The sequence below is a fragment of the Cynoglossus semilaevis genome, chromosome 6 (assembly GCF_000523025.1).
Source record: "Cynoglossus semilaevis isolate Cse_v1.0 chromosome 6, Cse_v1.0, whole genome shotgun sequence".
NCBI lineage: Eukaryota > Metazoa > Chordata > Actinopteri > Pleuronectiformes > Cynoglossidae > Cynoglossus > Cynoglossus semilaevis.
The window spans coordinates 4,534,433-4,561,860 of NC_024312.1; the positions used below are offsets into that span (position 1 = coordinate 4,534,433).

Below are 27,428 nucleotides of genomic sequence, written 5' to 3' on the forward strand. Positions count from 1 at the left end.
AAGTCGGAAAAACAAGAGTTCTGACCAAGACAACTGAGAGGATCAGAAGGTCCAGATTAGAAGGTTCAGGGTGGATATTAGTAGACCAGCAGAGACAAGGTCGTACAGTTCCTCAAACCTCAGAGTGTTAGTGAAGACCAGACAGGAAGTTCTCACCTTCACGGTCTAGACCAGACAGGAAGTTCTCACCTTCAGGGTGTAGGAGATCTTCTGGTTCCCGTCACAGATCCGCAGCAGTTCTCGTATGGACCTGACAAACACAGTTGCAGTGAAACCAGAACCTGCTGCTGTAACAGATCTGGTCTGAGCCTCTGCAGCGCCACCTCATCACATATTTATGATCAGCTGTCATGTGACCCGACCCGTCCAGTCCAGTCCCACCGTGAAGACTAATTGGTTTGACAACAGTTCAAGTTACAGGAGCCGGAAAACCTTAAACCACTGAAACTTAAACCTGTGATCTGTCAGACACCAGAACCTGCTGTACCTGGACCGGACCAGACCACAGAACCACAACCACTTTATCAACATGGTCCAGATCATTCAACAAACTCCCTTTTTTGGTCTGGTTCCAAAAACCAAGAGTTCCTGGATCTATCTGGATCTAAACTCCACCAGCAACCAGACTTCAAAGACCTCCACCAGTTCCTGGTGTCTTACCGGATGTTGACTCCAGGGTTCTCCTTGTTGCCCATCATGGTGTAGGTCTTCCCTGAGCCAGTCTGTCCGTAGGCCAGGATGCAGACGTTATATCCGTCCACACAGGACAGTATGAGTGGCAGCGTTCCTTCAAAGACCTCCTCCTGTAGGACCACATCTCCATTACTGATGTCACAGATCAGAAACAACATGTTCTCCAGACTTTGATGTTTGTACCTGTGTGCTGCTCTGAGGGAACACCTTATCAAACTGGAACTTCTTCCTGCTGCCCTTCAAGACCATCGCCACCTCCTGGTCGTCAGTCTTCTCTAAAGAGGAGCTGACAGCTGAGCTCTTCCTGCATCTACAGAACACCCTGATGTTCCCCTGGAGTTCCAACAGCTTGTTGTAAAGACGTTTCCTCTCCACCGCCTCCCGTCTGTACAGGGAGCGCAGCTCCTCCACCCCCCCGGCCCTTTCCTTCTCCACCTGGGCCAAATTACCCAGAACCCCCTGTATTTGCTCCAGCTGGTTCCTCATGTCACCCATCGCTTGCTGAACTGTAGATCGCAGCTTTTTGTTGGAGACATTAAGGTCCCGCGTCCGGTGCCTCACGTGGCGGAGGTGGTCGGCGTCCAACGTGGGTTTGGTGATGGCTCGGGCAGGTGGGACAGCAGGAGCTGGGCGGTTCAGGAGAGATTTGATCTTCTCACGGGCCTCCTGCTTGTCAGTCTCCAGCTCAGCCATCTTCTGGTTGAGGTGCTGGACCACGTCGCTGAGGTAGTGGACTTCCCTGGACAGGTAGCTGTTCCTCTGGAACAGGTTGTCCACATCCTTCTCTTTGGTCTGGAGCTTCTGCCTCAGATCCTCGATGACGCGGTCTCTCTCCAGTAGAGCTCTGCTGGGATACAGACGAGTTCAAACCTTCAACCTCTAACAACATCTAGTAAACTCCTCTTCACCTTCAAACCTGTGAATTCCAACTAAACCCTTAACCCTTGACCTTCCTGTCGACATCATCCTCTGTCTCAAACCTCTTTTACCGCAGGTATTTAACATAACGCAAAAAGATTGACACTATGAATTCTGTAATGTTTTACTTGAATTTCAGCGAAATTATTTATTACTTACTGTGGTAAGAAGTAAAAGCAAAAGAGCCACATCTGGCCCGCGAGCCATAGGTTCCCCTGGACTAGATGCTAACCACTGGGGCTAACATAAGAACCATGTAATAGTACTGTAAGAGTCACTGAGGCTTTTCATCAAAGTACCCCAGCATATAAGGTACGTTAAAGTAAATGAGTGGAACCCTGCTCTAAACGGACGACTTCTGACTTTTAAACATTTTTTGTGGACCTGAAGGAGTTGAGGTCAGCATAGTTGCGGTCTCCACTGGGTGGAGCCTGCAGGAGGATGTCTCCAAACATGGCGAGGTAGACGGAGATGACCTCCTCGTGGTCGTAGTTGCACTGTCGGAGAGCTGCGGTGATCTCCTTCTGGTCCACCAGACCTGGAAGGGTCGACTGAAACACAAACCATCCTCAGATGAAACAGATGTTCTCACCGATCTCTGACAGTTTGAGGAGCAGCTTCACTGTCCTCCTCACCATCACCCTCCGAACTCGAGCGTCCACAAAGTCCATATTCATCTCCCACTGCAGCGGCAACAGCAGCCAGACCCCAGACTGAGGGTCCCAGAACCTGCAGACGTTCTGCCTTTCCTGGAACAACAACCATCCATGATGAAGAGGTCAGAGGTGAAAGGTCAGAAAACCTTCTGGACCATAGTTGTTCTTCTCCAACTCACCTCAAACATGTAGGTTATGACGGTTCCTTTGCCCTGGATGTAGACGCTGCCCGTGCGGTCGTCCTCCCTGACCGTGGGCTCAACGCTGGACAGAGTCTGAAGGTGACCAGGAACTTCACTGCTGGAGGTGATGAAGCGCCCCTGGTCGTACCACTCCTTTGGGAAAGGCTGAAGGTTCTAGAAAAGACACGTGACGTCAACAAACTGTCAAAGACTGTAGTACCTACAGAGTACAGCTGTAGGTCACTGAGCTAAATCAATTATGGGACTGGTTTGTATTTTCACAGTGACACAAACTGACCACCAGAGGCAGCAGAGGATGACTTGTTTTGAAAGAGTAAAAAATGTTGATAAAGTTCCGTTTTTTCCACTTCCTCACCTGCGACATGTCGACGTAGACTCTGGCCCCCTGCTGGTTGAAGCAGCTGTACAGCGTCCCGTCGTTATGGAGAAAAGTCTCAAAATCCAGAGACACTTCTTCACCTTCGTCCTACAACAGAAAGGTTGACCTCTGACCCCCAGCCACTGCACCAGTGAGGTTCACACACCCCAACATTGACCTTCTATATTATAGAATTATAAACTTAATAAATAATAATATTTATATATATATAATAAATAAATAAACAAATACAAAGTTGACGTTCTCACAGACGCTGGAGAACTTTCTGCCGCTCCGTCCTGGGTTCCCGTCTTCTCCTTTTCTTCTTTCTCCTCAGGTTCATTTTCCTCTTCCTCCTCCTCATCCTTCTCTGCTGAGTTCACCTCTTCATCCTTCACAGACTGAACATCAATAATGTGGGAGGAAGATGGCGCTGTTTCCTCCGTATTTGTCTGAAAGGGACCAGAGCAACAGTTCTGTTAAAGAAGAATAAAAAAGTAGGGGGAGGTGAAAAAGGAGAAAAAATGGAGAAGAAGAAGAGATGAAATGGGAAGGAGTTAGAGGAAAAAGCAAACGACAGTGGAAGAAAGGAATAAAACAAAGAGAGAGAGGAGGGAATTAAAAAGGAAGGAGAAAATATTTATATTATAATATTTACCTGCAGAGCTCCACGTGCAGCAGAAGATGGAGCTGCAGGTGGCGCTGTAGCTGCAGGTGGAGGCACACAGACAGGCGTCACCTCGGCCTCTCCTCCGTCCGGTCGCTCAGACCTGGATACTCCGCTGCCCATGTTGACGTCCAGACAGAGACGGAGCAGTGATGTCACCGACCGCTGAGGGCAGGCGTCACTCGACACCACGGTCTCACACACACACACACACGTTAGTCAGTCCAGTCACACACATGTGGGTGGAGCTTTTCTCCTTTCATTGGATTAAAGCTCCGCCCACAGGCAAATGACTCTCGTCTTCAATGAGACAACAGTTTCAGAGATTTTTATTTTTTATTTTCCACAGAATATCTTCACTGTAAAAAAAAAACATAGAAACACACTAAAGTACCACTGCTGTTCTGTCCACACTACCAAAGCTGCTCAGCAGAGGGCAGCGTTTTGGCTCATCCTTCATGATGACTATGGTCAAATCAACACTGTTTTTAGTGTGTGATGGTGATGTCACTCACACTGACCACACGTGGCAGCAGAGAGCCAACAGGCCACGTATAATCAGAGGCCAAAGGGAGTGGTTTAAAAATCTAAATGAGTTCATCTGAAGACCTGGTCGCTCAACGTTCCTTGAAGATAAGAACAGTTCATGAACTCATCAGCTTCTGTCTTTGCCTCGTTGCGCTGCTCAACTGTTGGCTTCAGTTGGTCAGTGAGTCCAGAAGGTCGTGGATGATCATCGGTTCCTGACCTGTTGTCGCTGAAGAACCTTCTTCCTCACCCAGGAACTGATGTGCTTGGGCTTGGTTGCGTTGTGGAGTTTGATCTTCAGCTCGGCGATCTCCTCCTTCTGCTTGTTGACCACGGTGATCAGGTTGGTCCTCTCCCGGTTGAACTGGGTGGCCAGACTCTCCATCCTCTGCTCCGTTCGTTCCTTGGCTCTCCTGGTGGTGTGAAGAGCTCTGTTGACGTTGTGGACCTTCTTGGCGGAGGAGCCGTCGTTGTCGTTGACCTGACCTTTCTTCAGATGGTCGCCACAGTTGGACTTGAGCTTCATGACCGATCGTCTCAACAACCTGGGATCTTCAATCACATACATGCAGGTCTCTATGTCGCCCAGAATGCGGTGCTGTTGTGCCTCCAGCTTCTTCACGTCCTCCTTCTGTTTGGCTCGTTGTTGCTCACAGACCCTCACTCTCTGGGTGAGATAGTCCACGTCCCGCATCAGTTTGAGGTTCTTGCTTTTTAGCTCCCGGTTAGCCTTTTCCATTTTGCACTCGTACGCTTGCTTCTCGTTCTCCAAGCGTGCGTTCTTCCTCTGCAGCTCCTTAACGTTGGAGCGCAGGGTAACGTTCAGGTCCGTCTTGCGCCTCACCTGATCCTGCAGGTCTCTGGTGGCTTGTTTCAAATGCGTGGCCTCCTTGCTGCTGTTCAGGAGAACAAAGTTCTTCTCGGCCAGGCTGTGGTGGAGCTTGGCCAGTTTGCTGTTGTCCTTCTGCAGAGCTAGGATGGTCTTAGTGTGCTCGTCGACAATCGTCTGCTGAGCAATGGTTTTGTCCACAAACGTAGCACCGACCGCCCGCTCCTTGTGGAGGAGCTTCTCTGTTTTGACCATATCTTGCTTAAGGCTGTTGATTAAAAGTTCCGTCTTGACTACGGTCTCCTTCAGACGGTTGTTCTCCTCATTGAGGACGCATATCTCGTCTGCTTTCTCCTCCTTCAACTCCTCGTAGGCGTTGTGGTTTTTGGAGGCCTCCTGGTTCCATTTCTCCACATCTTCTTTGAGGTTTTCCACCTGGATGTTCAGCGTCTCGATTTTCAACAGCGCCTCCTTGTGCTGGTCACAAGACTCAGCCAGCTCCCGTTTGGTGGCGTTGTGCTCTTCCATTTGTCGGAGGACATGTTTCTCCCAGGCGTCCAGTTTCCAGGTGAGCCTCTGGTAATCCCGTTTGCTCCCCGCCAACTCCTCACTCAGCAACTCCTGCTCTGACTTTGCCTCGGTGACCTCCTTCTGCAGAGCCTTGATCTTTTCCTCCTTACACTGCAGCTTCTGGAGGATGGTGGAGACCCGGTCTCCCCACAGCTCGGTACTGTACTCATACTGGTACGTCACCTGGTCCAACTGCCACTTCAGGTAGGGCAGGGAGTTCTCCTCCTGGCCGTTTTCCTGCATCACACAACGTTGCCGTCCGTGTTGGTTCGGTCCAGAAAGGTTCTGCTTAGGAAGACGGACCGACGGAATTTTCCGCCTCTGGTCTTCAACGGTTGGAGGCATAGTTGACGTTGGATCGTTCCCTCCTGCAACCATCAACTTCAAACCCTACGTGGAGTGAATGTCTGCTCCCTTGCCTCCTTCTCTCGATCACTCCTCCTTCCTTCACTCTTTCTTTGGTTCTGTGTTTTGTGGTCGATGATCTTGTAGTATTTAGATTATTATATATATATTTATATACGTGTCTTCAGGTGAGTACTTCAGAGAACGTAGTACTCTTCCTGCTCTTTCATCCTTGTCACCTTGTTTCAGGACTAGTTTCGCCTCCCGCTCCTTCTGCCCCTCCCTGCCCTCCTCAGGGTGGTGTTCTTGTGGTTCCTGCCCTCACTCCTCTGTTACCCCTCCCACATTGCTCCAACAGCTGGTGTCAGTTTTTGCCCCTTGTCTCTCAGTTGGAGGTGGTATTCAAAGGCAGTGAACATTCAGAATGTTACTGCCCCCTGCTGGATGATCTTTGTCTCTGCTGAATTCTTAATGTTCTATCCATAAACAGAACCAATGAGAAGCAACGTCCTTTAATGTTTCATCCTTTGGTCCTCCTTTTCCCCTTTGATCCAAACAGTCTCTTCCTTTCCGTGGTTGATGAGCCACGGAGTGACAGACGACAGAGGAGATGAGGAGGAGATGGTTAGCAGACTGTCTTTTTTCCAGATGATTTTCTTTTTCACACTGCGACTTTTAAACCATAAAGCAGAATAGATGGACATGAACAAAGTTACCGATTAGAACCGATTACAGAACTTTCTATTAATATTATATTAGTATGAAAATGAACAATCTTAGCTGGAGGGTTTGGGGGCTGTTCAGAGATGAGACATGAATCTCTGCCGACACTAAAACTGTGAGAACTTGTCTTTAATGTCAGTTTGTACATTTTTACACGTTTGGATCAAAGTAAAAAAAAAATTAAAAAATCTGTAAGTTGAAACTGAACACGAAAAAAAAGTAAAAAAAAAAGGTTTTCTAAAGTTTCAGGGTGGTGAAACAGATTGAACCTGTGACTTTCTTACTGTAAGGCCTGAGGACTGTACAGTGTAAATCTGCCTCTGTCAATCCTGGTCAGCTGCTCAGTCTGTCGTTCAGGTAGTTGGACGTCTTGACGTCCTGCAGCAGGTTCTCGGCCACGTCGTTCAGACTCCTCTGATAGGCCAGTCTGTAGCGAGTGTACACGTCATCGCAGTACGACAGCAGACGCTTCACGTTGGGTGTCACGCTGCTCGGGGCGGAGTCTAACCTGAAGATGACAAAGACAAACGTGGAGAAGTGGACTTCAGACAACGACACAAAGACCCGACGACCGCGGCGAACCTTCACCTACTTTTTAAAAACGTCTTCAAACAGACTGGACGTCAGCGGGCGATGGCGTCTCAGCTCCTCCAGAAAAACAAAGTCTCCCTTCAGGACCACCTTCTGGTGGAGGATCTCCGCCCAGTCTGGACTGTAGCTGTACGCCTCCGACACCACAAAGACCTGAGTGGAGAAGAACAGACTGTCCCTTTAACCTGACCTCCCCGAGGATAATGACCGCAGCAGTGGTCAGCCAGGGCCAGGATAATGACCGCAGCAGTGGTCAGCCTTTATTTTGACATTGGTCTGACTGAATTAGTCTGTGTGGTAAAACAAAATTCTCTGTTTTACTTTGAAAAGTCATCAAACTAAAAAAAAAACTCAGTTTTATCAACAGTCTCAGTGATGAGACTTTTATTTTGAAAATCTTAGTAGTTCTGTTTAACACAGACAAATTAAGACTTATGTGTGTGTGTGTGTGTGTGGGGGGAGGGGGGGGGTCAGACCTGGTAACAACACACAGTCAGCACCACAGCGTTCAGCAGCTCGGCTGGTCGCAGGTTGATGACACGTACGTCTGAGCCCTGGTTCAGGAAGTGAAGCTGCAGAGACACCAGCTTCGCCGTACGCACACACCGAGTCGCCTGACGCACACACCAGTCCTGGAGAGAAACACACACACACACACACACACAGTTAATCTCCCTCAGGTGTGTGTGTTTGTTTGTTTGTGTGTGTGTGTGTGTGTGTGTGTGTGTGGTGGTGATGACATCATCACCTTGGAGAAACTCTCTGCGGCGTCCTTCAGCAGAGCCAACACTTTGACCAGTGAACTGATCAGGTCAGCAGTCACCACTAGGGGGAGACACATCTACGTTACATTTCACACATCTCTGACGTCGGAATAACAGATTACGAGGACGTGGATTGGAACCCTCACCCCAGGGCTGGGACTCGATCATCTTCAGCTGCGTCCTCGCCGCCATCTCGTGGTTTTCACCGATCTCCCTCCTCATGCTGAAGCACAGCGCCACCATGTTGTACTTCTCGCTGTCTGCAGGCAGGCAGCGTTTGATGTAGTCCAGCAGGGCCGTCTTCAGACTGGAGCTCTGACCAGGACGACAAACACCACACAGTTAGGACGTCCCCCAGACCCACGGCTGGACATGAGTCAAGGCTGGAACCAGAACCTGTCCTCGGTCCATGTCCACCTTCTTCCTCAGCAGCATCTCGAACCGATGGTTCTGATGGAGCAGGTCGAAGACGTAGGTCATCTCAGTGTACCTGCCCACACCGGTCAGCAGACGCACCTGGACACACACACACACACTTATCGTCCCAGACATACAACAGCGACCTCTCCTGGTCTGTAGGTCAGTGGGCGGGGCTAACCAATAGGCTGTAGTGCTCTCCTGGGGCGAGGTGGGCGTGGCTGAGGTGACGGGCGGCTTGGAGGACCCTGACGATGCCCTCCATGTTACAGGTCAGACTGAAACAGTCATGGGCTACGATCAGCAACTCCACGACTGAGGACGAGAGAGGGGGGGCACGGGGGGGGGGTCAAAGTGTGTGTGTGTGTGTGTGTGAAGATGTTATCAAAAGAGTTCTTCTTGGAGCTTGAATGACGTTTTGTTCCTCAACTGGAACAGGAACTTCATCAGTGTGTGTGTGTGTGTGTGTGTGTGTGTCTCACTGCAGCTCAGGTCTCTCAGGGAGACTGTACCCAGCTCCTCCATCAGTCTGGCTCCGACCAGGTTTGGGTCTTCACACAGTCTGATCAGCTGGATCAGGGAGTCCCGTCCCTCTGACGGTCTGAACACCAGTCTCTCTGTAGGACAGAAGACAAACTCAGGGTCCTGCAGGACACAGTTCCCCTGGACTCTTCTTCTTCTTCTTCTTCTCACCAGTCTGCAGCTCCTGGGTGGTGGGGGTGGAGGTGGGGCTGGGGGTCAGCAGGCTGCGGGTCACAGCAGAGCAGACCAGCTGGGCCACACAGTCAGGACTCAGACCCTGGGCTCTGATGAAGACCTGGGCCTTTCTGAAGCGCTCCGGCTGTTCTGACTGGAGCAGAGCCTCCAGGACGGAGCGCGGCTCCTCACTGCTCACCTGACTGAAGGAGATCTGCAGCTCCTGAGGAGAGAGAGAGAGGCATGGGCGAACAAGCCAACAGAGAAGACGTAGACCTTTGGACCAGTGCTGTACCTTAGAGAGCCGGTACAGGCTGAGGACCTGTTTACAGTAGGTGGCGCCGTGGCGACACCGGTCCACCAGTCTCTGGAGCTCCAGCACCACCTGGTCCTCAGGGAGAGAGAGCATCGAGAGGGACAGACTCCCGAAAGACGCCGCTGAGAGCAGGACAGACAGAGGGATGGGTGAAGAGAGGGGGGGGGACAACAGAGGGAGGAGGGGGAGAAAAAAACTAAATTCAGACTGATTACTCTCCTCAGTTGTTACCCTGGTGGTCAGTTGTGGGTGGTGTCCCTCAGCCCCCCCCCCTTCTGTCCTCTTATCACGTACAGCTGGGGACTCTGCTGATTGGCTCTTCCTCTGCAGTCTTGTCCTGCGGCTGGGGGCGGAGCTCTCCGGACGCCAGGCCTCGGCATCGCAGCACCAACCACAGGTCAGGGTGGTGGAGACCGAAGTACCTGCAGACTCGGCTGGCCTCATGGACGCTGCCCTGGTCCAACAGCTGTCCAACCAGCAGGAGCAGAACTTCTCTCTCCTCTGGGGTCAAAGCTGATTGGACGTTGGGATCCTGCTGACCCGCCCCTACAGGAGCAGGAAGTCCATCTGTGCTGAGAAAGTTGTCAGTGTTGAGAGCTGAGATGTGGGAGAAGGAGAACTCTTCCACCAGCGCTCGGTACACGTCCACGTCGGGCCCCAGGTTGGACCCCGGCAGGTTGAACACACTCTGCCTCTCCATGGAGGTGGTGAGGAGCTGCAGCTGGACTCGGCTCCTCCACTGCCTCTCCTCCAGGCTCTGCAGCTCCTGGACCGGAGGTGGGTGGAGCAGGGAGAGCCAGTGAGCGGCCAGGCCCAGCAGGAGGCAGCGTTCCTGGGTGTCCAGCAGGAGGCAGCGTTCCTTGGTGTCCAGCAGCTTGGTCTCCGTGTCTTCAGCAGCCGTCCTGGTCGGACCTTCAGCCTGTGACAGGAAGAACTGGGCAGCAGATCCTGGCTGTGGTCCGTCCTCCTTCAGTTGCTCCTGACATTTCTTCCAGAAGGAGACTCTGGTCTCCAGCCTCCTCCACTGGGGCTTGGACCTGAAGGAGTTCACCTCCTGGAGGAGCTTCACACAGAAACACAGAGTTCAAAGTTAAAAAACAAACAAACAAACTTCGATCCAGAGAAGTCTTGACCTGAAGTCCACTGTGTCCCAGACCTGGCCCAGCAGCAGGTGGTGGACAGGAAGTCCAGCCAGTTCAGCCACCTGTCTCGCCTGAGTGTAGCGCCCCCTGGCCTGCAGGGCATCCACAGTAGCCTGGAACTCCTCCTGCTGGACAGAAGGTGAAGTGCACTGCAGCAGGCGTGGAGACAGCGTGAGGTCGGAGTCCTGGAGCAGCTGACTGAGCTGACTCAGCATCCTGAAGTCTGGACCTGAAACACAAGAACTGGTCCAGGTCACGCTCAAGGACCTTGAACACAAGAACCGGTCCAGGTCGGGTTCAAGGACCTGCAGGGTCAACATTCACACAGAGCTGCTCACCGTTAGATTTGAAGAGCACGTCCACGTCAGCCAGCAGCTGCAGCAGGTGGTGGAGGTCGTACCTGGAGGAGCAGCGCTCCAGCAAGGTGAGGAGCAGCACAGAGGCCTGGGCCTCCACCCACGGGAGTGGGAGGAGGGTGGAGGAGACGGAACCACTGGTCCTTAGCTACGAGGAAAAGAAAAGTTTCTCATCAAAGCTGTCTGCTGTCACGCTGACAGTTTCCTGTCTCTGGTCGATGGACGTGGTTGGACTCACAGTGATGAGCGTCCTCTGAAAATCCAGAAGCTTCTCTTTGGCCTCAGAGAAGTTCCTGTAGTCACAGCACAGGTCAAACATGCTGAGCATCAACACCAGGGGGCAGTCCTGAAACGCACAGCAGTCACATGATCAGACTTTTCTGGAAAGACGTCACAGATTTCATTACATTTCGGTTTCTACCTTCAGAAAGAGCTGGAATCCTTGGAGGAGGGGTCTGACCTGGCCCCGCCCCAGCAGTGTCTTCCAGATGATTGACAGGTCCTGCAGTGTCCACTCAGTGTGCTGGGCGGGTTCTATAAGATGAGTCGTTGCTTCACCTGCTGTGACATCATCGACGGAAGTCAACACCCACACACAGAGGCAGGCCAGTGGCTCCGCCCCCTGTCAATCAAACAGACCACACGTTTGTTTAATTTTCCCTGAACCAAAGTCCATAGAGAAAATCAGCAATTTAAGCCCACAGGAACAGTTAGTCTACTGCTGCCCCCATGTGGTCACACTAGGTCCGTCCAGCTCTAAGTGGACACAGCCACTCATGAACTGATCTGAGCTCAGTCATGGGGGGTGGTGAAGACCAGAGGTGGACTCTGTGGAGTGAATCTGTCACCTGTGGACATGCGGCGATCACGGCCAGCGTGGGGCAGCGTTGCAGCAGCGACTGCCTCCGCAGGAACCTGCAGGGAGCCCCCTGATCCTGGCTCTGCAGGAGGACCTGGAACAGTTCCCGGGGCTGGTCCCCACTCCCAGAAGCCTTTGCTGTGCTCAGACACTCCGGGTCCTCCGAGCCACTGTCCCCAGCTCTCTGGGCCTGAGGACGGACATGAAGGTCCTGAAACACCAGGCTCAGGTGGGCCTGGAGGGCGGGGCCAAAGCCAGCTGCCAGTTTCCTGACCTGGAGGAAAGAAAAGGCGTCAAAAGATTTGAACCTCAGACGTTTGGTCCGATCAAAGGGGGGGGGGGTTCCATGGTGACGACTCAACCTGCTGAGGAGGGAAACTGTGGAGCTGGACAAACAACAGGAAATGGATGTAGTGTCCATCCTGAGCACAGTGGGCGGGGTAAACAGAGCTGAGGTCCAGACTGTGGAGCTGACAGAACTGGACTGGTACGGTCCACTCCTGGGACGCTTCATAAGACGACCTGGACAGAACGAGAAGAACAAGTCTGTCAACTGCTAGGCTAACGTCTGCCTTTAGCTAACTTACAGACATAGGCTAACATGTGGCTCACTTTAAATAACATTTGGCTATTTTTATTTAATTCAAGTTGTAGCTAGTTGTTGCTACTTTCTGAATGATTGTTGCTAATTCCCAAATTATATTGACAACACTAAAACATTTCTAGACTGGACAACTTCTGGACGTTTGGCTACACTTTAGTTATTTTTGCCTAACTTTAAACTTTCATATCAGTTTTCAAACAAGCTTTTAACACATTTGGAGCTAACTTATAGCTATCCTTTAGCTAACATTTAAGGCGTTCTTGTACAACTCCAACTGTGCAATTTCACACACACAGCCAATGACAGTAATTTCACACACACACAATTTCACACACACAGCCAATGACAGTCAGACCTGACGAGGCCTTTCTGCTCCACGCTTTCTGACACTGCTGCTTCCAGCCAACCAATCAGCTCTGCTGCTGCTCCAGGCTCCGCCTCCACCAGTTTCTGTCCTGTGCACCAAACAAGACAGGGCAGTGTGACGACACCATAGGTTTTACTCTGTGTGTGTGTGTGTGTATGTGTGTGTGTGTGTGTGTGTTACCCAGGGTCTGCAGTCTGTGAAGTGGATCAGAGTGGGAGCTGTGTTGGTTCCAGTGGTTCAGGACTGTGTTCATGGCTCTGACATCGACTCTCAGTTTCAAACTGCAGACTCCCAACAGCTCACAGAAACACACAGCTGCAGATGTAACTGATGCCACATGGAAATTCTGCAGAGCCAACCTGTACGCCCCCTGCTGGGCCTGCTGGCATCTGCAACAAAACAAACACACTGTAGGCAGGCAGAAAAGAATGGACTCTGAAACCGACCGGCCGTGGGTCCAGATGTTGTTGATGTTGAACTCACATCAGGGTCCGGTCACAATCGTTGTTCAGCTGCTGAACTAGAAAAGTGGCATAGGCGAAGGATGGCCGGCCGTGACGCAGGTAGTAAAGGAAGTCCAAGTTCTCCACCAGAGCGAACATTTGGACCAGTTGAGGGCTGGAGAAATGAGGAAGCTCAGATGTCTCTGTCAAAAAAAACCAAAAAAAAAATATCACAGATTTTCTCCATGGACTTTGGTCTGTGAGCTGGACTCAGACTTGAGTCTGTAGACCTGACGGTGTTGGTTGATGGTTCCTCTGACCTGTGGAGCTGATGGTGTTCGCTGTCTGCCAACCAAACAGTCTGGAAGGATCCAGAGGATGGAGAGACTGAGAAGACAGCAGCGAGACAGCTGTTAGAGGTCACATGACCGCCCTGGTGTCCTCCAAACCATCTCAGATGTTTACCTGCAGCAGGTGGTAGATGGAAATGTCTGAGGACACGCCATGTCCTCGGGGGGTGGTGGGAAACAGAGCAGCCTTCAGCTTGGAGTGTGGTGCTAGCGCCATCTTCAGGAGCTGAGGGTCAACTGTTCTCTCTGACTTGCTGGAACTTTCACCCTGCAGCACCACCTAGAGGGCAGGGCGTTGTTATTGCTGAGAAATATATTTTTTTAGAGGTGTTTAAGACTAGCTAATGTTAGCTAACGCCATGCTAACTTCATCATAATCACCAAGGGTAAATCTTTCTGTGTTTAGTCCAAATATCCTTTGGTCTACTTTTAACTTTTGTGCAAAACTGTTTGGCTATCCTTTATTTTACTTTTTGAACTCACCTGGTCAATTCCCCCGGGGGCAAACATGACAGCGGCAAGAGCCAATAAACTATGACCCTCCAACAGAAGACTGCTGAGAGACGCCTGGCTGCCTGGCAACAGAACCTGAGCACTGGTTAGACTGGCCTGGAAGATCAGCGCCGGGTCTGGAAGGACAGGAGTTCAAAGGTCACTATAAAAACACTGTACTCACCAAAGTCCATGGAGAAAATCAGTGATTTTAGCTGCTGCCTCTGGTGGTCAGTGTGCATCATTACCTGTCAGGTCTCTGGTGATCTCCTGGATCTTCACCATCATCTCAAACCAGGGCTGACTCTCAGACAGGCTCTGACTGCTCAGTGGGGGGCAGTTCCTGGGCGTCAGCCTGGAGTCAGGGAAAACCAGGGGTGACAAAGTGACAGACAGAAGCTCAGCACAGAAACCTGACAGAACAGAACAGACTGACCTGTGGTGCTGCAGGTAGGTGTACAGCAGATACTGCAGGCCGTGGTCCAGACAGAAGGTGATGAAGAGGGCATGAAGGTCAAGTCCCTGTGAGGATCGGTAACGAGGAAGAGAAGGAGCAGTTGCCATCACCCCCCCACCCTGAGCCAGTCTCCACAGAAGCCTCTGCAGATCCTCCAGCTCGTCTGGGATGAACAGGCCTCTCCTGGAGAAGAAGACAGACGTCAACATGGATCTGACACGTCCTGTTGGGTCCGAGACCCTGGACGTGGGACAGATCCTCCAGTGTTGTCCTCAGTACCGGGCCAGCAGGTCCAGAATCTTCTCCTTCATGTAGACACTGCACAGTGTGTTGTTGTTCACAAGCTCTGGAACCAACTCTGGCCACTGGGAGGCAGCGCAGGCAGTTTCCTGGTCCTGGATCCACCTCACTATGTGGTGTTGGTCATGGATGGAGGTCAGGTGACGCCACAACACGACCGGGTCACGGGAACCAAGTTCTGTTCACACAGGGAGAAGAAGGTTTTTATGCAAACACACCATGGAGGATGAAGACCTTGATCATAGAGGTGGTGATGAAGAGGATGAAGAAGAGGATGAAGATGGCTTCTTTCTCACCTGTGTGCTCCAGTCTGGACAGCAGGACGGCGCTCTGGCAGCTTTGGTCCCAGTTCCTCACCCAGTCCAGTCGAAGGTTCGTCCAGAGCCGTGCCTCCTCTCCAGACCTCCTAGAGGAGAGCAGCTCCTCCAGCACCTCCTCACCCACTCCTGTCTCCCTTCCCAACATTTGAACACTTCTGAGGGAATAAAACAGGTTTTTAAATTTTGATGAAACGGGAAATATGGGATGTAACGACACAAAGCTCTGAAATCAGTTACACAACAATAACAATAATAATAACAACAATAATTAGCCATCTCATTATCAGCAGGAAGTGATGGTGTCACTTCCTGTCGGATGTTTTTACCCTCTGGGTGTAAAGTTAGCCGGGCGTCGGGGGGGCGTTGGTAGAGAGCCCAGCTTCTCCACCTGCCTGATGAACTCCACCTTCTGTAGCTCTTCTTCGGAAAAATAACTCCTCCTCCTCAACTCTTCCACCTAACAATAACAACAACCAACCAATCAGAGAGGACTACGGACTTCCAAACATATGAACAAAGGAAACGAGGGGAAGAGTTCCGACTCACCACTAACTCCCTCAGGTGTCGGTCGTCAGTGTAGAGACACAGTCTGTGAAGTTGATCCTTGACATTAAAACCCTGTAAAAACATCAAAGACTCTCAGTCACTGCTGCTGACCCAACAGTGCCACGTGTGGTGCCTTTTGTCATTACAGTACATCTCAAGGACAGTGTGTATGATGTGAAGTACTAGCGTTGCATTGATACACACTGTATGTGTCCTTCCTGTAGGAGGCAGCACTGAGTTCATAAAGAGCCGTTTGTTTTCTGTTGTGTTTCTGATCGAATTGTCGTTGTTTCTCTGTGGACTTTGGTTTGACATCAGCCCCACGGTCTGAACCTCACTGACTGTGTAATGAAACCTGAGGAACTCGTTAACGACAGGTTCTGACCATGTTGACCAACAGAGTGGTCGCCGTGCTCAGGTCCTGCTGCTGCAGGCAGGAAAAGACCTGCCGCAGACCCTCCGTCCTCAGGGACGACAGACGCTGCTCTGGTAGGCCCCGCCTCCTCAGCACTGCTTGAGCTCTGGGGATCTGATTGGTCAGGATGGATTGACGAACCACTTCCTGCGAGTGAAACAATAAAAAAAAGAGTAACCTTAGAGTCATCACTGAAATACAGACCAGGAAACAACAAGTTAGTTAACAGAAGACAATCAGTGACGAGAGGGAAACACATTCTGGATCACCTCCATCGGGAGGCGCTCCCATTCGTCCTGCTGATCCTCCTTTCTTTGTTGAGTAGAGGAATCAGTGGTGCAGGTGCTGCCCCCTGCTGGCCAGGGAAACTTCTTCATGTAGCTCCTCAGCTCAGTCAGGTAACGGTGCAGAACGTCCACACAGCTGTGGACATCTGGGTCCTCATCTGTGGACCAGAGGGACGTTCAGACCTGGTCCAGCGACTGTGTGTGTGTGTGTGTGTGTGTGTGTGTGTACTAACAGCATGTGCTGGACAGAACAGTTCGGATCTGTGTGTTGACAAAGTTGAGGGTGATGCTGAGCAGCTGTTCTGAGAACTGACGACTCTGAGCTTCACTGTTGGACTCTCTGACCGAGGAACACAGGAGGTCCAGGGCTGGACACAGGAGCTGGACACCTGCGCACACACACACACACACACACACACAGCAGTGGGTCATCAGTCAGCGTTTGTTGTGAAGTAAAACAGCTGACTGTCTCTCTGGACTCTGGACCAGCCTCGACTCTTACTCTCTGTCAGACTCTGATCTGCCGTCGACTCATCAAGAACGTTCTCTTTGCTTTTCAGGTAGAAGTCCACTGTGTCCAACTGACGGTTCTTCAGTCCAGCCTGCAGGGTCAGGGTCAGGGTCAGGGTCAGGGTCAGGGTCACAGACAGAGAGATTATTTACGTCACGTTAAGGTACAGATGCTCAGGTCCTGAAAAACCTGGAAACCTTGGACCTGAACAGTAGGTCTAGGACACACCTGCAGAGAATGGATGGGGATGGAGCAGCGCCCCCAGCTGTTCAGGTGACACACTGCATCCACTGTGGCTGCACTGCCAAACAGCATTAATTTGCTGAGCAGGTCCTGCTGGGACACTGAAAACAGGACCTGGACAACGCCATCCTCTGGACACAAGGGGGAGGGGGAGTGAGTGGGGGGTTAGTTCAAAGGTCAAACACGCCTCTGTCCATCATCAGTGACATCTGGGACTAAAACTGTGACTCACTCTGGAGCAGCAGTCTGTGCTGTCTCTCTCCACATCTCAGCAGAGGAGCAGCTTCTCCGTCCCCCTGGTGGACACTCACACTGTCCTGCTGCCAATCCCAGCATGCCACTGTGGTCCGCTGGTTCCTGGGGCAGACGAAGGTCAGCACAGCTGAAAACCCGGAGACAGAGAGCAGAGCGGGTCTGGAGGACTCAGGGACCGGGAAGGAGACCGACGCTCCTCCACAGGGAACCATGCTGTGACTCCAGGGCCGAGTCAGGTGGGAGTCCAGGTGAGGGAGGGAGGAGGACCAGGAAGGTCTGGACGGCCGGGAGGAGGAGGAAGAGGAGCAGGAGGGAGTCTGCAGAGCTCTGCTGTGGAGGGAGGAGAGACGAGCCTCCCAGGAGCTGCAGAGAGGAGTCAACGTTAGATGAAGGAAAGACCTCCTTCTTCACTCCTCCACATGAAGAGAAACACTTTGATCACCGGGGTCGAAGCTTTGAAAACCGCATCAATTCGTCAGACTGTTGACCCCAGACCTGCTACAGTCCAGGACCTGAAGCTCATGACGACGATGGAGAACTCACCGCTCAGTGCTGAAGGTGAAGCCCAGGTTGGTAACAACGTGTGTGGAGTTGGACTCAGCGTCCTGGTCTCCAGGGTACTGTGGTCCTGGAGCCGGTCGGGCAGGGAGAGCAGCGCAGAGCAGGTGGTCTGGAAAGGTCCTGGAAGAGACAAGAGGTCAGCAGAACTGAGCGCTTCTCCCAGGGCCCTTATTTTACACCTCCTCTTTTCTCCTGCTGCACCTGAAGTACTCGTCCAGATCCACAGCCACGGCAGCGTGGGTCTGAGTGACGGCCACCGCCGTGCTGAGGTCAGCTGACACCTGCAGGAGGCAGAAGGACGACCACGTCTCAGGGGGAGAAGAAGAACAGCAGGAGACCATGAAGTCGTCCTCGTCCAGGCTGGAGCTCAGATAAGCAGGAAGGTCCACTCTGGCCAACAGACGACCGTCAGTGATGTCACACACAGCTGGGGGGCGGAGTTAGAGAAAACAGCCTCCACCCTTCAGGGTCCACTAATTCATTAGTTCTGGTCCAACCTCTTCCAGCTGCTAAAACCCTATTACTAAGATAAACACCTGCCTAAAACTTATGCACAGCACTGGGTGACCAATGAGGATACAGATGAGTCCAGAGGAGCTGAGGACGAACGCTGCTCCTCCGCACACACACTGGTGGACGGCTGCGTCGTCGCCTCCTTCGGGTGTCGGCTGTTTGATGCTGCAGCAGGTTAGAATCTGAGGCTCCGCCTCCTGACACTGCCAGTGCAGCTGCAGCAGCCAATGGTCGTTCAGCAGCACAAAGCAACGGCCGGTGACAAATGACAACAAACGCAGTGACCTCAGCTGGGACACGCCTTCAAAAAAGAAAAGAAAAAACTGAACTGTGACTTTTGGGAAAACACAGCCAACTCCTTACACTTTACATTATTATTCCTGCCGTGAACCAAACTACGGTTCACTGTACCAGTGACAACAACTTCCTGTCGTCTTCCTGACTCTGTTGTTAATTGGCTGGAAGTAAATGTCTAAAGTTGTTTAACGGACGGACTGACGGAGAACTCACTGTGGTCCTGCTGCCTGACGGTCTTCAACAGGTGGTCTGCAGGACAGTCAGAGACACAGAGGACAGAGATGGACACTGACCGCTCTGCTTCAACCTCCAGCAGCTTCAGGTCACACCCAGACCCCACAGCCACCAGTCTGGGCCTGGATCCACCACTGAGATCAGGGACCCCGGAGTACTCCTCCCAGGAAAAACTAGGAGACAAACAGGAAGTGAGCAGCAAATGTGAACAGTTTGAACGAACGTCAGAAGATTCTCAGACCTGCTGTTGTTCGTTTGCGCAGAAAGAAACGTGGTACAGCAAAACGTGCAGTCCACGAACATTGATGAACTTTAAACACTTCAAAAACTGAAAAACGTCCGTGTAAACATCACGAGTTCATACTTTTTTTAAGGGTAAAAGGCGTGAAGACAACCAGGTTCTGACTCACTCTGAACAGCTTCCATCCACCGCCGCCGCTGGAGTCTCTCTGTCCGCAGCGTCCCACAGGAGCAGCTGGCCCCGGGGCTCCAGCAGACAGCAAACCAGAGATCCTCCGGGTGAGAGCTCTGCTTTGCGGATGTCCGCTACCGCAGGACACTGCGGGTTCTCCGGGATCACAGCCACAGATATGGCGGTGCTCTCCAGCCGCTTCACGGACGGCAACATCCTGCCAACAGCGGACAGTGAGGAGGAATTCTCCTAATCCCAGTCCTGGTTCTAGTACTGGACCTGGTTCTTGTCTTTACTGAGCAATTAGCTTCGTCACATGACAGCACGGCTTCCTGTCAGCTGACCAAAACTAGCCATTAGGAAGATAACGGTGAACAAAAAGGTAACTTAATCGATTACCGATGCCAGTTTGCCGATGCCGTTCATTTTTATTAAAGCATACGTTCGATTGGTCATCCATTGCTTTTCCTTTGCAACAAGACAGAAAACAAAAACGACCAAACGGAGAACACCTTCTGTAGCTGATCTGTAAACGTTCTGCCACGTTACACCAGGGGTTCTGTGAGTTTGTAGATCAGCGGAAGTCCGACCGATTCGTCTTCACCCCGTTTCCTGTCAAAGTCAAAGCAGCTTCTCATTTTAAAAACATGGCGTTTTTAAAATCATGGAAGTAGCGCTGAGTCTCCTCTCCTTAACGTTCGAGAAGTTTGTAGAGTTTTCTGGACTGCTGAGCCCCAGGAATGACCTGAAGAAGAAAAAGATGGAGGAGAAAGCGTTAGAGGTTTACGGTAAGAAACAACAACAGGCGTCGACACCGGGACTCACAGGAGCCACTTCAACACTCATGGAATTGTGACAGAAACCAGTCTAATGTGTTAAATAAACAGCTAACAACGACAACAAACGGCTAACATTAGATTTTTTTATTATTATTAAACGTGACTTTTGCCTCTTTTTTTTGTGCTGTCCGTAGTTTAATACTGGTAACATAACTGTAGCTCGAGTCACACTCTTGTTCTCTGGAACTGTCTCAGATGTGATCCGATCGATCCGGGACCCAGAGAAGCCCAACACCCTGGAGGAGCTGGATGTGGTGAAGGAGGAGTGTGTGGAGGTGCAGGAGCTCGGGGATGAGGAGTATCTGATTATCATCAAATTCTCTCCCACGGTTCCTCACTGCTCTCTGGCAACACTGATCGGTAGGTCATCAGGACAGGCACGGACCGGACCACGGACCAGTCTGACAACAACAGACATGACAACACCCAGACCCATTATCAGCTCAGTGCAGCTGTAGTAAATGACAGTTTAGCACAAACATCATTTCCCAATTTCTCACTGCTGCCTCCTGTGGCCAGCCAAATAAGTGTTCAATTGTAAATCAAAAATCTATGAAGAAAAATAAAATAAATGAAATTTTGTTCCATTGTAAAAGTGATACACACACACACACACACCTGCTGTATTGATTGAACCCTGTGTGACCTCTGTGTGAACCTGCTGTTGTCTGTGCTCTCAGGACTGTGTTTGCAGGTGAAGCTGCAGAGATGTTTGCCTTTCAAACACAAGGTGAGCTGTTGCCCACTGCCTCCTGTGGTCACATACAGTTTACACACGCAGTTGACCAATGACTGCAGTGTGCTGTGTTGCGAAATCCCAGTTTTTGTTTCTATGGACTTTGGTAAAGAGAAAAGTCAGGGCTTTCCAAACCAAAGCCTTCTTCTTCTGTTTAATAAAAAAAACTTGAAAATCATACACAAACTTTTTTTCTCTCTTTTCAGCTGGAAATTTACATCTCTGAAGGAACTCACTCCACTGAAGAAGACAGTAAGTGTGGCCGTCAGGGTCTTTGATTACATACATTTACGGTCCATTTATGAACTGTTAGCATGTTGGTTTAGTTTCAGTGTTGTTTTCCAGTTCAGTTAGCTTGTTGTAGCTGTTGGTGAGCTCTTTCAGTGATGCTAACGTCACACTGTTTTGATTTGTTAGCTCGTGTTTGTCACTGTGTGTGTTTTCAGTCAACAAACAGATCAACGACAAGGAACGAGTGGCTGCAGCCATGGAAAATCCAAACCTGAGGGAAATCGTAGAGCAGTGTGTGGCCGAACCTGACGACTAACAGCCACACACCCACTTCCTGTACACGTGTGATGAACTTCCTGTCCACACTGAGACACTGGTTGTTCCCAGGTCTGTGGTCATCTGGATGCTGATCGGTGGAATCACGTTGTCACGGGCTATGTGCAAAGGTTTTGTTTTGCCTTTGAAATGCTGCAGCAAAGGAGTGCAGAGTTTTTTTACTCATCGTCTCCACAGAAGAAGAAGAAGAATTCCGATTTTGTGCTGGAACTCTTTTCAGATGTTTGTCCTCAAATTTTCTAGGTGTAAGTTGTGTGTGTGTGTATGTGTGTGTGTTTAAAAATATTTCTGAAACTTTTCTAAAGAATCACTGGAGGAAAATAAAGATTTTATTTTACATCTGTCAGAACTCATTGACTAATTGTCAAACTTAAAGTAATGATTGACAGCTTAGCTCAAATGTATCAACGTAAATGCGGAGAACCTAACTTCACCTGTTGGGGGTGCTGTTTATCTTATGGGAAGACGTGGTCGCGAGGACAGAAATCAGACAGAAATAATCGAACAACAGAATTAAATCCTGCCGTGAAACAGAAAAAACTGCAGTAAAAAGAACCAGAAACAGAGTCTGGATAAAACCATGATCACTAGTCCTAAAAACACCAGGAGCCGAGACCATGAGCACCACTGACCAGTGTGAGGTGACGTGAGAACAAAGAGTTGAATCTTTCTCATTCAAAGAAGAACAGGTTCAAAGTTTGATCAAAGATAGTGAAAAAGGTTTGGTCGGAGCTGAAATCACTGATTTTCTCCAGGAAAATAATCACAATATTGTTATTTTATTTCCTTTTTAAAACAAAGTTCAACTCTTTTTTAGCAAAATTACTGGAAACTAAAGAGTGAACTCGTGGTTCAGGTTGGGTCACATGACTCCCTGCAGCACCTGGATTGCAGCCTCTCTGTTGTACCTCCTGGCCTCCTGCAGTGGAGAGCTCCCCCACCTGGGAAAAAAAAACACAGAACTACGTCATCTCTGCAGCTTTAATAAAAGTGATAACAATAAGAACATCAAACTTCCACCCGTTCATTGATAGTGCGCCTTATGGTCCTAAAAATACGGTAAATTATTGTTTTTTAAAATGTATTTTCATTTTTCTCAACCAACGCTGAGAAGAAGTTGAAACGAGTCCAGGGCCGCACCTGTCTTTGAGGGCAGGGTTTGCTCCAGCATTGTCCAACAGGAAACGTATGACCTCTGCGTGACCTTCAGCGGCCGCCACATGGAGTGCGGAGCGGCCGTCGTAGTCCACGGCGTTCACGTCTACTCCAGACAGGAAATACCTGCACAGACAGCCACAGAAGAAGAGACCGACTGAAGGGAACCAGGTAGAACGCACAGGAAGTGGCCGCGGCCTCGCATCATCACTTCCTGTTCAGCTCATCATTGGTTATTTTCACGTCTGAGCTTCGTCACCTTCTCAGAGACTGGACGTCTCCTCTGAACGCAGCCAGCAGGACGTTGATGATGTCATAGCCCTGCAGAGACACACACAGAGGACAGGTCACGACACATGGGTGGGAGGACGGAGGACGGACTTTTCAGTACATCAGCAGTTCCAGGTACTTGTGGAGGTGCTGAGAAGATCTGGACCAACCTCGGACTCAGACTTCCACTGTCTGTAGACCAGAACCTGCCTGGACGCCCTGACGTCAAAACTGTGGAGTTGGAAAGTCGAAACCATTCCTGGACAGACGGGAAAAAAAAAAAGAAAATCACCAGAAATTTCCAGGAGGGAGAACTTCATCCCTGCTTCAGCGTCCTGGCTGGGCTGAGCTCCTCACCTGGCAGAAGTGCAGCGCCCTCCAGGGGTTTCCAAAGGAATCTACCTCAGGAGAAAATGCCATGAGACCCAGAACTCCAGGGACCGCAGCCAACAGAACTCCATGGCCGCTGGACACTGCTGGTACCGATGTCTGCAACAACAGTTCCAACAACAGTTCCAACATTACTTGGCTGCAACCAATCCCCAAAAACCACAGGGGGCGCTGTGACCTCGTGGTGTTATCTCTTTGATCTTTGACGTGTGGACCTTGTGGAGGAACGCGGTGGAGGACTCCTTCATCCCTGCCACCTGCATCATGGACATCATACTCCGTACAGACGCTGGAGACAGCACCTGGTCACCTGACAGTGGACAAAGGCCCCCATTGGCCAACGAGGCGGCCATGACAGCCCCCGATTCACAGGTCACCTCTGTGGACGAGCACTGTTGGGGCAGAAAGAAACAGTTCCACACCTCAGAGAGAGAACAGAACAGAACCAGAACCAGAACGGAGACCTAGCATTGGTCTGTCTCCTGTAGTTCTACCTGCTGCAGCAGCTCCAACACTGAGAGGAGGTCAACCTTCTCTGGAAAACACTGGAGCAGAGGAGAGGAGGGGACATTTGTTCAGAGACAACAGAGGAGGTGTTTAAACCCACAGAGGGAGGGAGGAGGCTCACCTTCTTCTCCTGCAGGAAGTAGGAGAGAGCGTGGAGTCGTTCATTCTTCTTCCTGTTGCGTTGAAAACTGAGCAGAAAATCAACCATGAAATTGATTTGAAATTCATTTCTGTTTTAAGACAAATCTGTTTCCTCTTCACTGAAACTTCGACAGATACTGTTAGCATTGTCTCTGCTAACTGTTAGCATTGTCTCTGCTAACTGTTAGCATTGTCTCTGCTAACTGTTAGCATTGACTCTGCTAACTGTTAGCATTGTTTCTGCTAACTGCTCCAGTTCTACCTGCTGCTGTTCAGGTCGGCGTGTTCTCTGTTACACAGTCTCCGAATAACATTCAGCACCTGAAGGACACACACACACACACACACACACACACACACACACAGTGAGTCAGTGTAAACACTGTGGTGTGAGGTCTGCTCTTCATCTCTTACTGAGTCGTATTTCTCCTCTTCATCTGTAGAAAGTTGGTTGGACGACTGTAGACATAAAACAGACTGAGGTCAAGAGGTCATCACTGACAGGATGGATGGATGGATGGATGGATGGATGGATGTTACCTGTAGTAGAGATGATACAACAATGGCTCCAGTCTCTGTCAGTGGACTGTGAGGAACTCCTGTCAGAAAAAAAAATCAGACCAGACTAACTCAGACCAGATTAACTCAGACCAGACTAACTCAGACCAGACTAACTCAGACTAGTGTTGTGACCTGTCCTGGTGAGGGAGAAGGGAGACTCATGTCTGGAATATTCCTCCAGTCCCACGTATCTGTGGACCAGGTTCGATCCCAGCAGCTCCACTGACACACCGTACAGCAGAGGCCAGGAGGCGTCACCCAGACACACTGGACCGGACCAGTCTCCCAGAGACAGTCTGAGGACACACACACACACACACACAGACAGGTTGTTGTAGTTTACGTGACCCAGCCCAGGGTGGCGCTGTGGTCCAGCAGGTACAGACCTCTGTCCGTCCACGGTGCAGATGGAGACCGCCCACCTGCTGCTGTCCACATTCTGCTTGTCTTTGTCCTGATTGGTCAGAATCAGAAGAGTAAAGGTCAAAGGTGAAGTACGGGCTCCATTTCAGGGTCAGTTCGCTGCCCACCTGGGCTGGACCCGGTCCTGTCTGGACTGTTACAGTTACGTGTGATGTCGACTAGAGAGAAACAGGAAGTAGAAACCTGAGCAGGTGAGAACTGACGACACCTGGAGAACAACTTCTGAGTCTCTTCAGTGAAGGTGGAAAAATCCGGAATGACGAATCTTCCCTGCAGAGCTTTCAGGATGAAGGAGACGAAGCCTGCGACGCACCTACAGCAGGAAACAACAACAGCGTTCAACAAAACACAACCACAACCACAACCCCGGGGCGGGCAGATCCAGACTGACCTGTGGAAGGCGGTTCTGTCCACCGTCCCCTCAGCGTCCTGCAGTTTCCTCAGGTGGAAGAAACACTCCCTGAGTCGCGGGTCGGACCGATGGAGTCCAGCGCTCCACACAGACTGAGACAGAAACAATCAAACCCAGAAGGGTTTCATGTTGGTCAACATGTGGAGAGAGACATGAACGTTCAACAAAAGAACTGAAATGAATTTACCTCAAAAAAGTGGCCGACGTTGATTCTTCCACGTGAAGCAAAGCTGTCAAAGAGCACGTCAGCAGCTCTGGAAGAAAAAAGAAAACCATCCACTGACCCACTGACCCAATGATTTTCTCTTTGAGGTTCTGATGTGGGAGAGTGACTATTGATTGTTGTCGGAGACGTTTTCTCACGCTCTGCGTTTTGAAGGACTCTGCTGAGGTGGAGACCAGGGTGAAGGCAGGAAACTGCGATCTTCTGGCTGGACCACAGCCTGGGGCAGAGGGGGCTTCAGTCCACCGTTACTGAACGACACTGAGGCTGCTGTGAAAAACACAAACAGCTTCACTACAGTGAACAGATCCCTGTCCCGCAGCAGGTCACAGGGTCAGACCAGTACCTGCAGATCCAGGAGTGACCAGGCTCACAGGCTTCTGGCCTGGAGTCTGGACCTTGTTCTGGAGCAGACACCTGGGTGCTGGACGAGGAGCAGCATCCTCAAAACAAAAGAGAAAATAAAATGTAACCAGATCTAAAATCAGGGATTTTCTCTATGAACTTCTGTTTGACAGTGAAGCTCGGTCTGTTGTTTGTCGATACAATCCGAGTTAGACCTGTTACCTGGTTCACACTGGTCCTGTCGTCTGTCGTCACATGGTCTGTCAGCAGAGAGGAAACACAGAGCAGATGTTAAAGTCATAGCTCTGTTCTTTTATTGTGGAAATCACATAGACAGGAAGTGATGAGAGAACATCCAGGTGAGATTGTTGTTATTTTATTTAACAAAGCATAATTCAATCAAAACAAAGTATAAAAAATATCGTTTCTATAGTATTTTATTTAACAAAACATAATTCAATCAAAATAAAGTATAAAAAATATCGTTTCTATAGTACAGTGTGAAAATGTCACAGAAATAACATTTTAAAATATATATAAATATATTTTTCATTTCTTTGTGAAGTTTTTGTTTTTTCACAGTGAAAAAAAAGTATAAACTGTGTGGAATCTGAACAGAAACAAAAGTAGAAGTGGTTAAAATAGCTGAGGGTGTGTGTGTGTGTGTGTGTGTGTGTGTGTGTGTGTGCAAAACACCCTGTGATTAGTGGTTGTCAGTGGGCGTCCTCTGCTGGTGTCTAATTTGGGCTGCTGCTCAGTCATCAGTTAGCTGTGTGTGTGAACACACACTCACTCTCACACACACACACACACACACACACACCTCTGGGCTCCGGCTCCTCGTCAGGCTCCAGCAGCTTGTTTCCGTCCAATCCTCCGTATCGTTTCCTCCACTTACGTCTGAGTGACGGCGTTCTCTGAAAACTGTGATGAAACAGTGGAGGGTTCAACGCCCGGTTCAGAAACAGAGTTCAAGGGGGTGGGGTTTAGAGAAAACCATTTAAAGTTTTTGTCTCACACGCATGTGCTCATCAACACAGCTGTCCTGTCTGCAGATCATCATTCTGACGTCTGTCATTTCAACCTCTCATCGGCCGCTCACCCACCCTCTCTCCCTTCCCCACCATTCATGTTTTTCTCACCATCACCGACCGTCATAGTTGTTTCTACCTCCACCACAAAACATTCTAGAAACACTGGAGATACGCTGAGATTTAGCTCAGACCAAAGTCCGTAGAGAAAATCAGTGATTTTCACTCAGACCAAAGTCACTGCTGCCTCTTGTGGTCAGTTGGTGTCACTGAGGTTAATCTAAAACTAAGGCTAAGTGGAGCAGCTGCTCCTGAGTCTCTTAAAGATTTTGTTCTGGGGGAGTAAAAAATATTGTCTGGATGATGGGAGAGTCTTTGAGACAAAGTTAAACTTTCTTTTCAGTCCCTTTCTTTATGCGGTTCTAAACAGGTTCTAAGCTGCAGACTCTAGGGACTCCATTGAACCAGGGAAGATTCAGAGTTTTCTTCTGTTCTGTCAGTTTTTTTTGCTTTTAATTTCATTTTTTCCGTCTGTCCTTTCTTTGACGGTCCCCAGTGTCTCTGCCACGTCTCAGCCTGTCTCTCACCAA

At 50.2% G+C, this 27,428-nt stretch overlaps 4 protein-coding genes across 9 annotated transcripts in view; 1 reads left to right on the plus strand and 3 right to left on the minus strand.

Moving 5' to 3' along the window:
- LOC107988663 (kinesin-like protein klp-3) overlaps positions 1-3,673 on the minus strand; it is a 4,820-nt gene extending 1,147 nt beyond the window's left edge. The window contains exons 1-9 of the mRNA XM_017032882.2: positions 3,487-3,673; positions 3,098-3,280; positions 2,826-2,936; positions 2,447-2,623; positions 2,247-2,360; positions 1,996-2,162; positions 877-1,537; positions 661-803; positions 190-250 (exon numbers count right to left, since the gene is read on the minus strand). Of these exons, the coding sequence (XP_016888371.2) occupies positions 190-250; positions 661-803; positions 877-1,537; positions 1,996-2,162; positions 2,247-2,360; positions 2,447-2,623; positions 2,826-2,936; positions 3,098-3,280; positions 3,487-3,618 (1,749 nt within the window). The 5' untranslated portion in view covers positions 3,619-3,673. The remainder of the gene's footprint in view (positions 1-189; positions 251-660; positions 804-876; positions 1,538-1,995; positions 2,163-2,246; positions 2,361-2,446; positions 2,624-2,825; positions 2,937-3,097; positions 3,281-3,486) is intronic.
- Positions 3,674-6,791: 3,118 nt separating this feature from the next.
- spg11 (SPG11 vesicle trafficking associated, spatacsin) lies at positions 6,792-19,490 on the minus strand. The gene is made up of 40 exons (XM_017033077.2): positions 19,237-19,490; positions 18,806-18,999; positions 18,363-18,596; positions 17,984-18,209; positions 17,765-17,902; positions 17,199-17,584; positions 16,952-17,097; positions 16,715-16,814; positions 16,446-16,601; positions 16,195-16,370; positions 15,896-16,072; positions 15,511-15,582; positions 15,291-15,421; positions 14,941-15,119; positions 14,624-14,822; positions 14,324-14,527; positions 14,136-14,242; positions 13,879-14,024; positions 13,511-13,675; positions 13,366-13,432; positions 13,086-13,248; positions 12,783-12,991; positions 12,591-12,690; positions 11,994-12,153; positions 11,621-11,905; positions 11,194-11,394; positions 11,011-11,118; positions 10,755-10,920; positions 10,431-10,645; positions 9,569-10,337; positions 9,254-9,396; positions 8,956-9,181; positions 8,745-8,879; positions 8,444-8,577; positions 8,242-8,361; positions 7,992-8,160; positions 7,830-7,906; positions 7,558-7,713; positions 7,083-7,234; positions 6,792-6,998 (listed from the first exon to the last, which is right to left on the minus strand). The coding sequence occupies exons 1-40, from the start codon at positions 19,452-19,454 to the stop codon at positions 6,824-6,826; spliced, it is 7,284 nt and encodes a 2,427-aa protein (XP_016888566.1). The 5' UTR covers positions 19,455-19,490; the 3' UTR covers positions 6,792-6,823.
- Positions 19,491-19,861: 371 nt separating this feature from the next.
- On the plus strand, positions 19,862-21,468 carry ciao2a (cytosolic iron-sulfur assembly component 2A). Its single transcript, XM_008311343.3, has 5 exons — positions 19,862-20,026; positions 20,273-20,437; positions 20,758-20,807; positions 21,020-21,065; positions 21,260-21,468. The coding sequence occupies exons 1-5, from the start codon at positions 19,903-19,905 to the stop codon at positions 21,358-21,360; spliced, it is 486 nt and encodes a 161-aa protein (XP_008309565.1). The 5' UTR covers positions 19,862-19,902; the 3' UTR covers positions 21,361-21,468.
- Positions 21,469-21,546: 78 nt separating this feature from the next.
- The window catches only part of glsl (glutaminase like), a 7,378-nt gene continuing 1,496 nt past the window's right edge, over positions 21,547-27,428 (minus strand). For 2 of the 6 annotated variants that reach the window (XR_003049875.1, XR_003049876.1), the window contains exons 3-21: positions 26,631-26,731; positions 26,030-26,067; positions 25,809-25,905; positions 25,603-25,732; positions 25,427-25,493; positions 25,219-25,331; positions 25,011-25,140; positions 24,519-24,858; positions 24,384-24,442; positions 24,258-24,302; positions 24,106-24,164; positions 23,824-23,890; positions 23,690-23,740; positions 23,411-23,587; positions 23,163-23,294; positions 22,976-23,064; positions 22,795-22,856; positions 22,521-22,661; positions 21,547-22,321 (exon numbers count right to left, since the gene is read on the minus strand). Coding sequence is in view for 1 of the 6 variants with exons in the window: in XM_025056224.1 (XP_024911992.1) it covers positions 22,243-22,321; positions 22,521-22,661; positions 22,795-22,856; positions 22,976-23,064; positions 23,156-23,294; positions 23,411-23,587; positions 23,690-23,740; positions 23,824-23,890; positions 24,106-24,164; positions 24,258-24,302; positions 24,384-24,442; positions 24,537-24,700; positions 24,791-24,858; positions 25,011-25,140; positions 25,219-25,331; positions 25,427-25,493; positions 25,603-25,732; positions 25,809-25,905; positions 26,030-26,067; positions 26,631-26,731 (1,876 nt within the window). In the remaining 5 variants the exon portion in view is untranslated. Of the gene's footprint in view, positions 22,322-22,520; positions 22,662-22,794; positions 22,857-22,975; positions 23,065-23,155; positions 23,295-23,410; positions 23,588-23,689; positions 23,741-23,823; positions 23,891-24,105; positions 24,165-24,257; positions 24,303-24,383; positions 24,443-24,518; positions 24,859-25,010; positions 25,141-25,218; positions 25,332-25,426; positions 25,494-25,602; positions 25,733-25,808; positions 25,906-26,029; positions 26,068-26,630; positions 26,732-27,428 lie in introns of all 6 variants that reach the window. The other 4 variants (XR_003049879.1, XR_003049878.1, XM_025056224.1 and 1 more) reach the window with 4 other exon arrangements.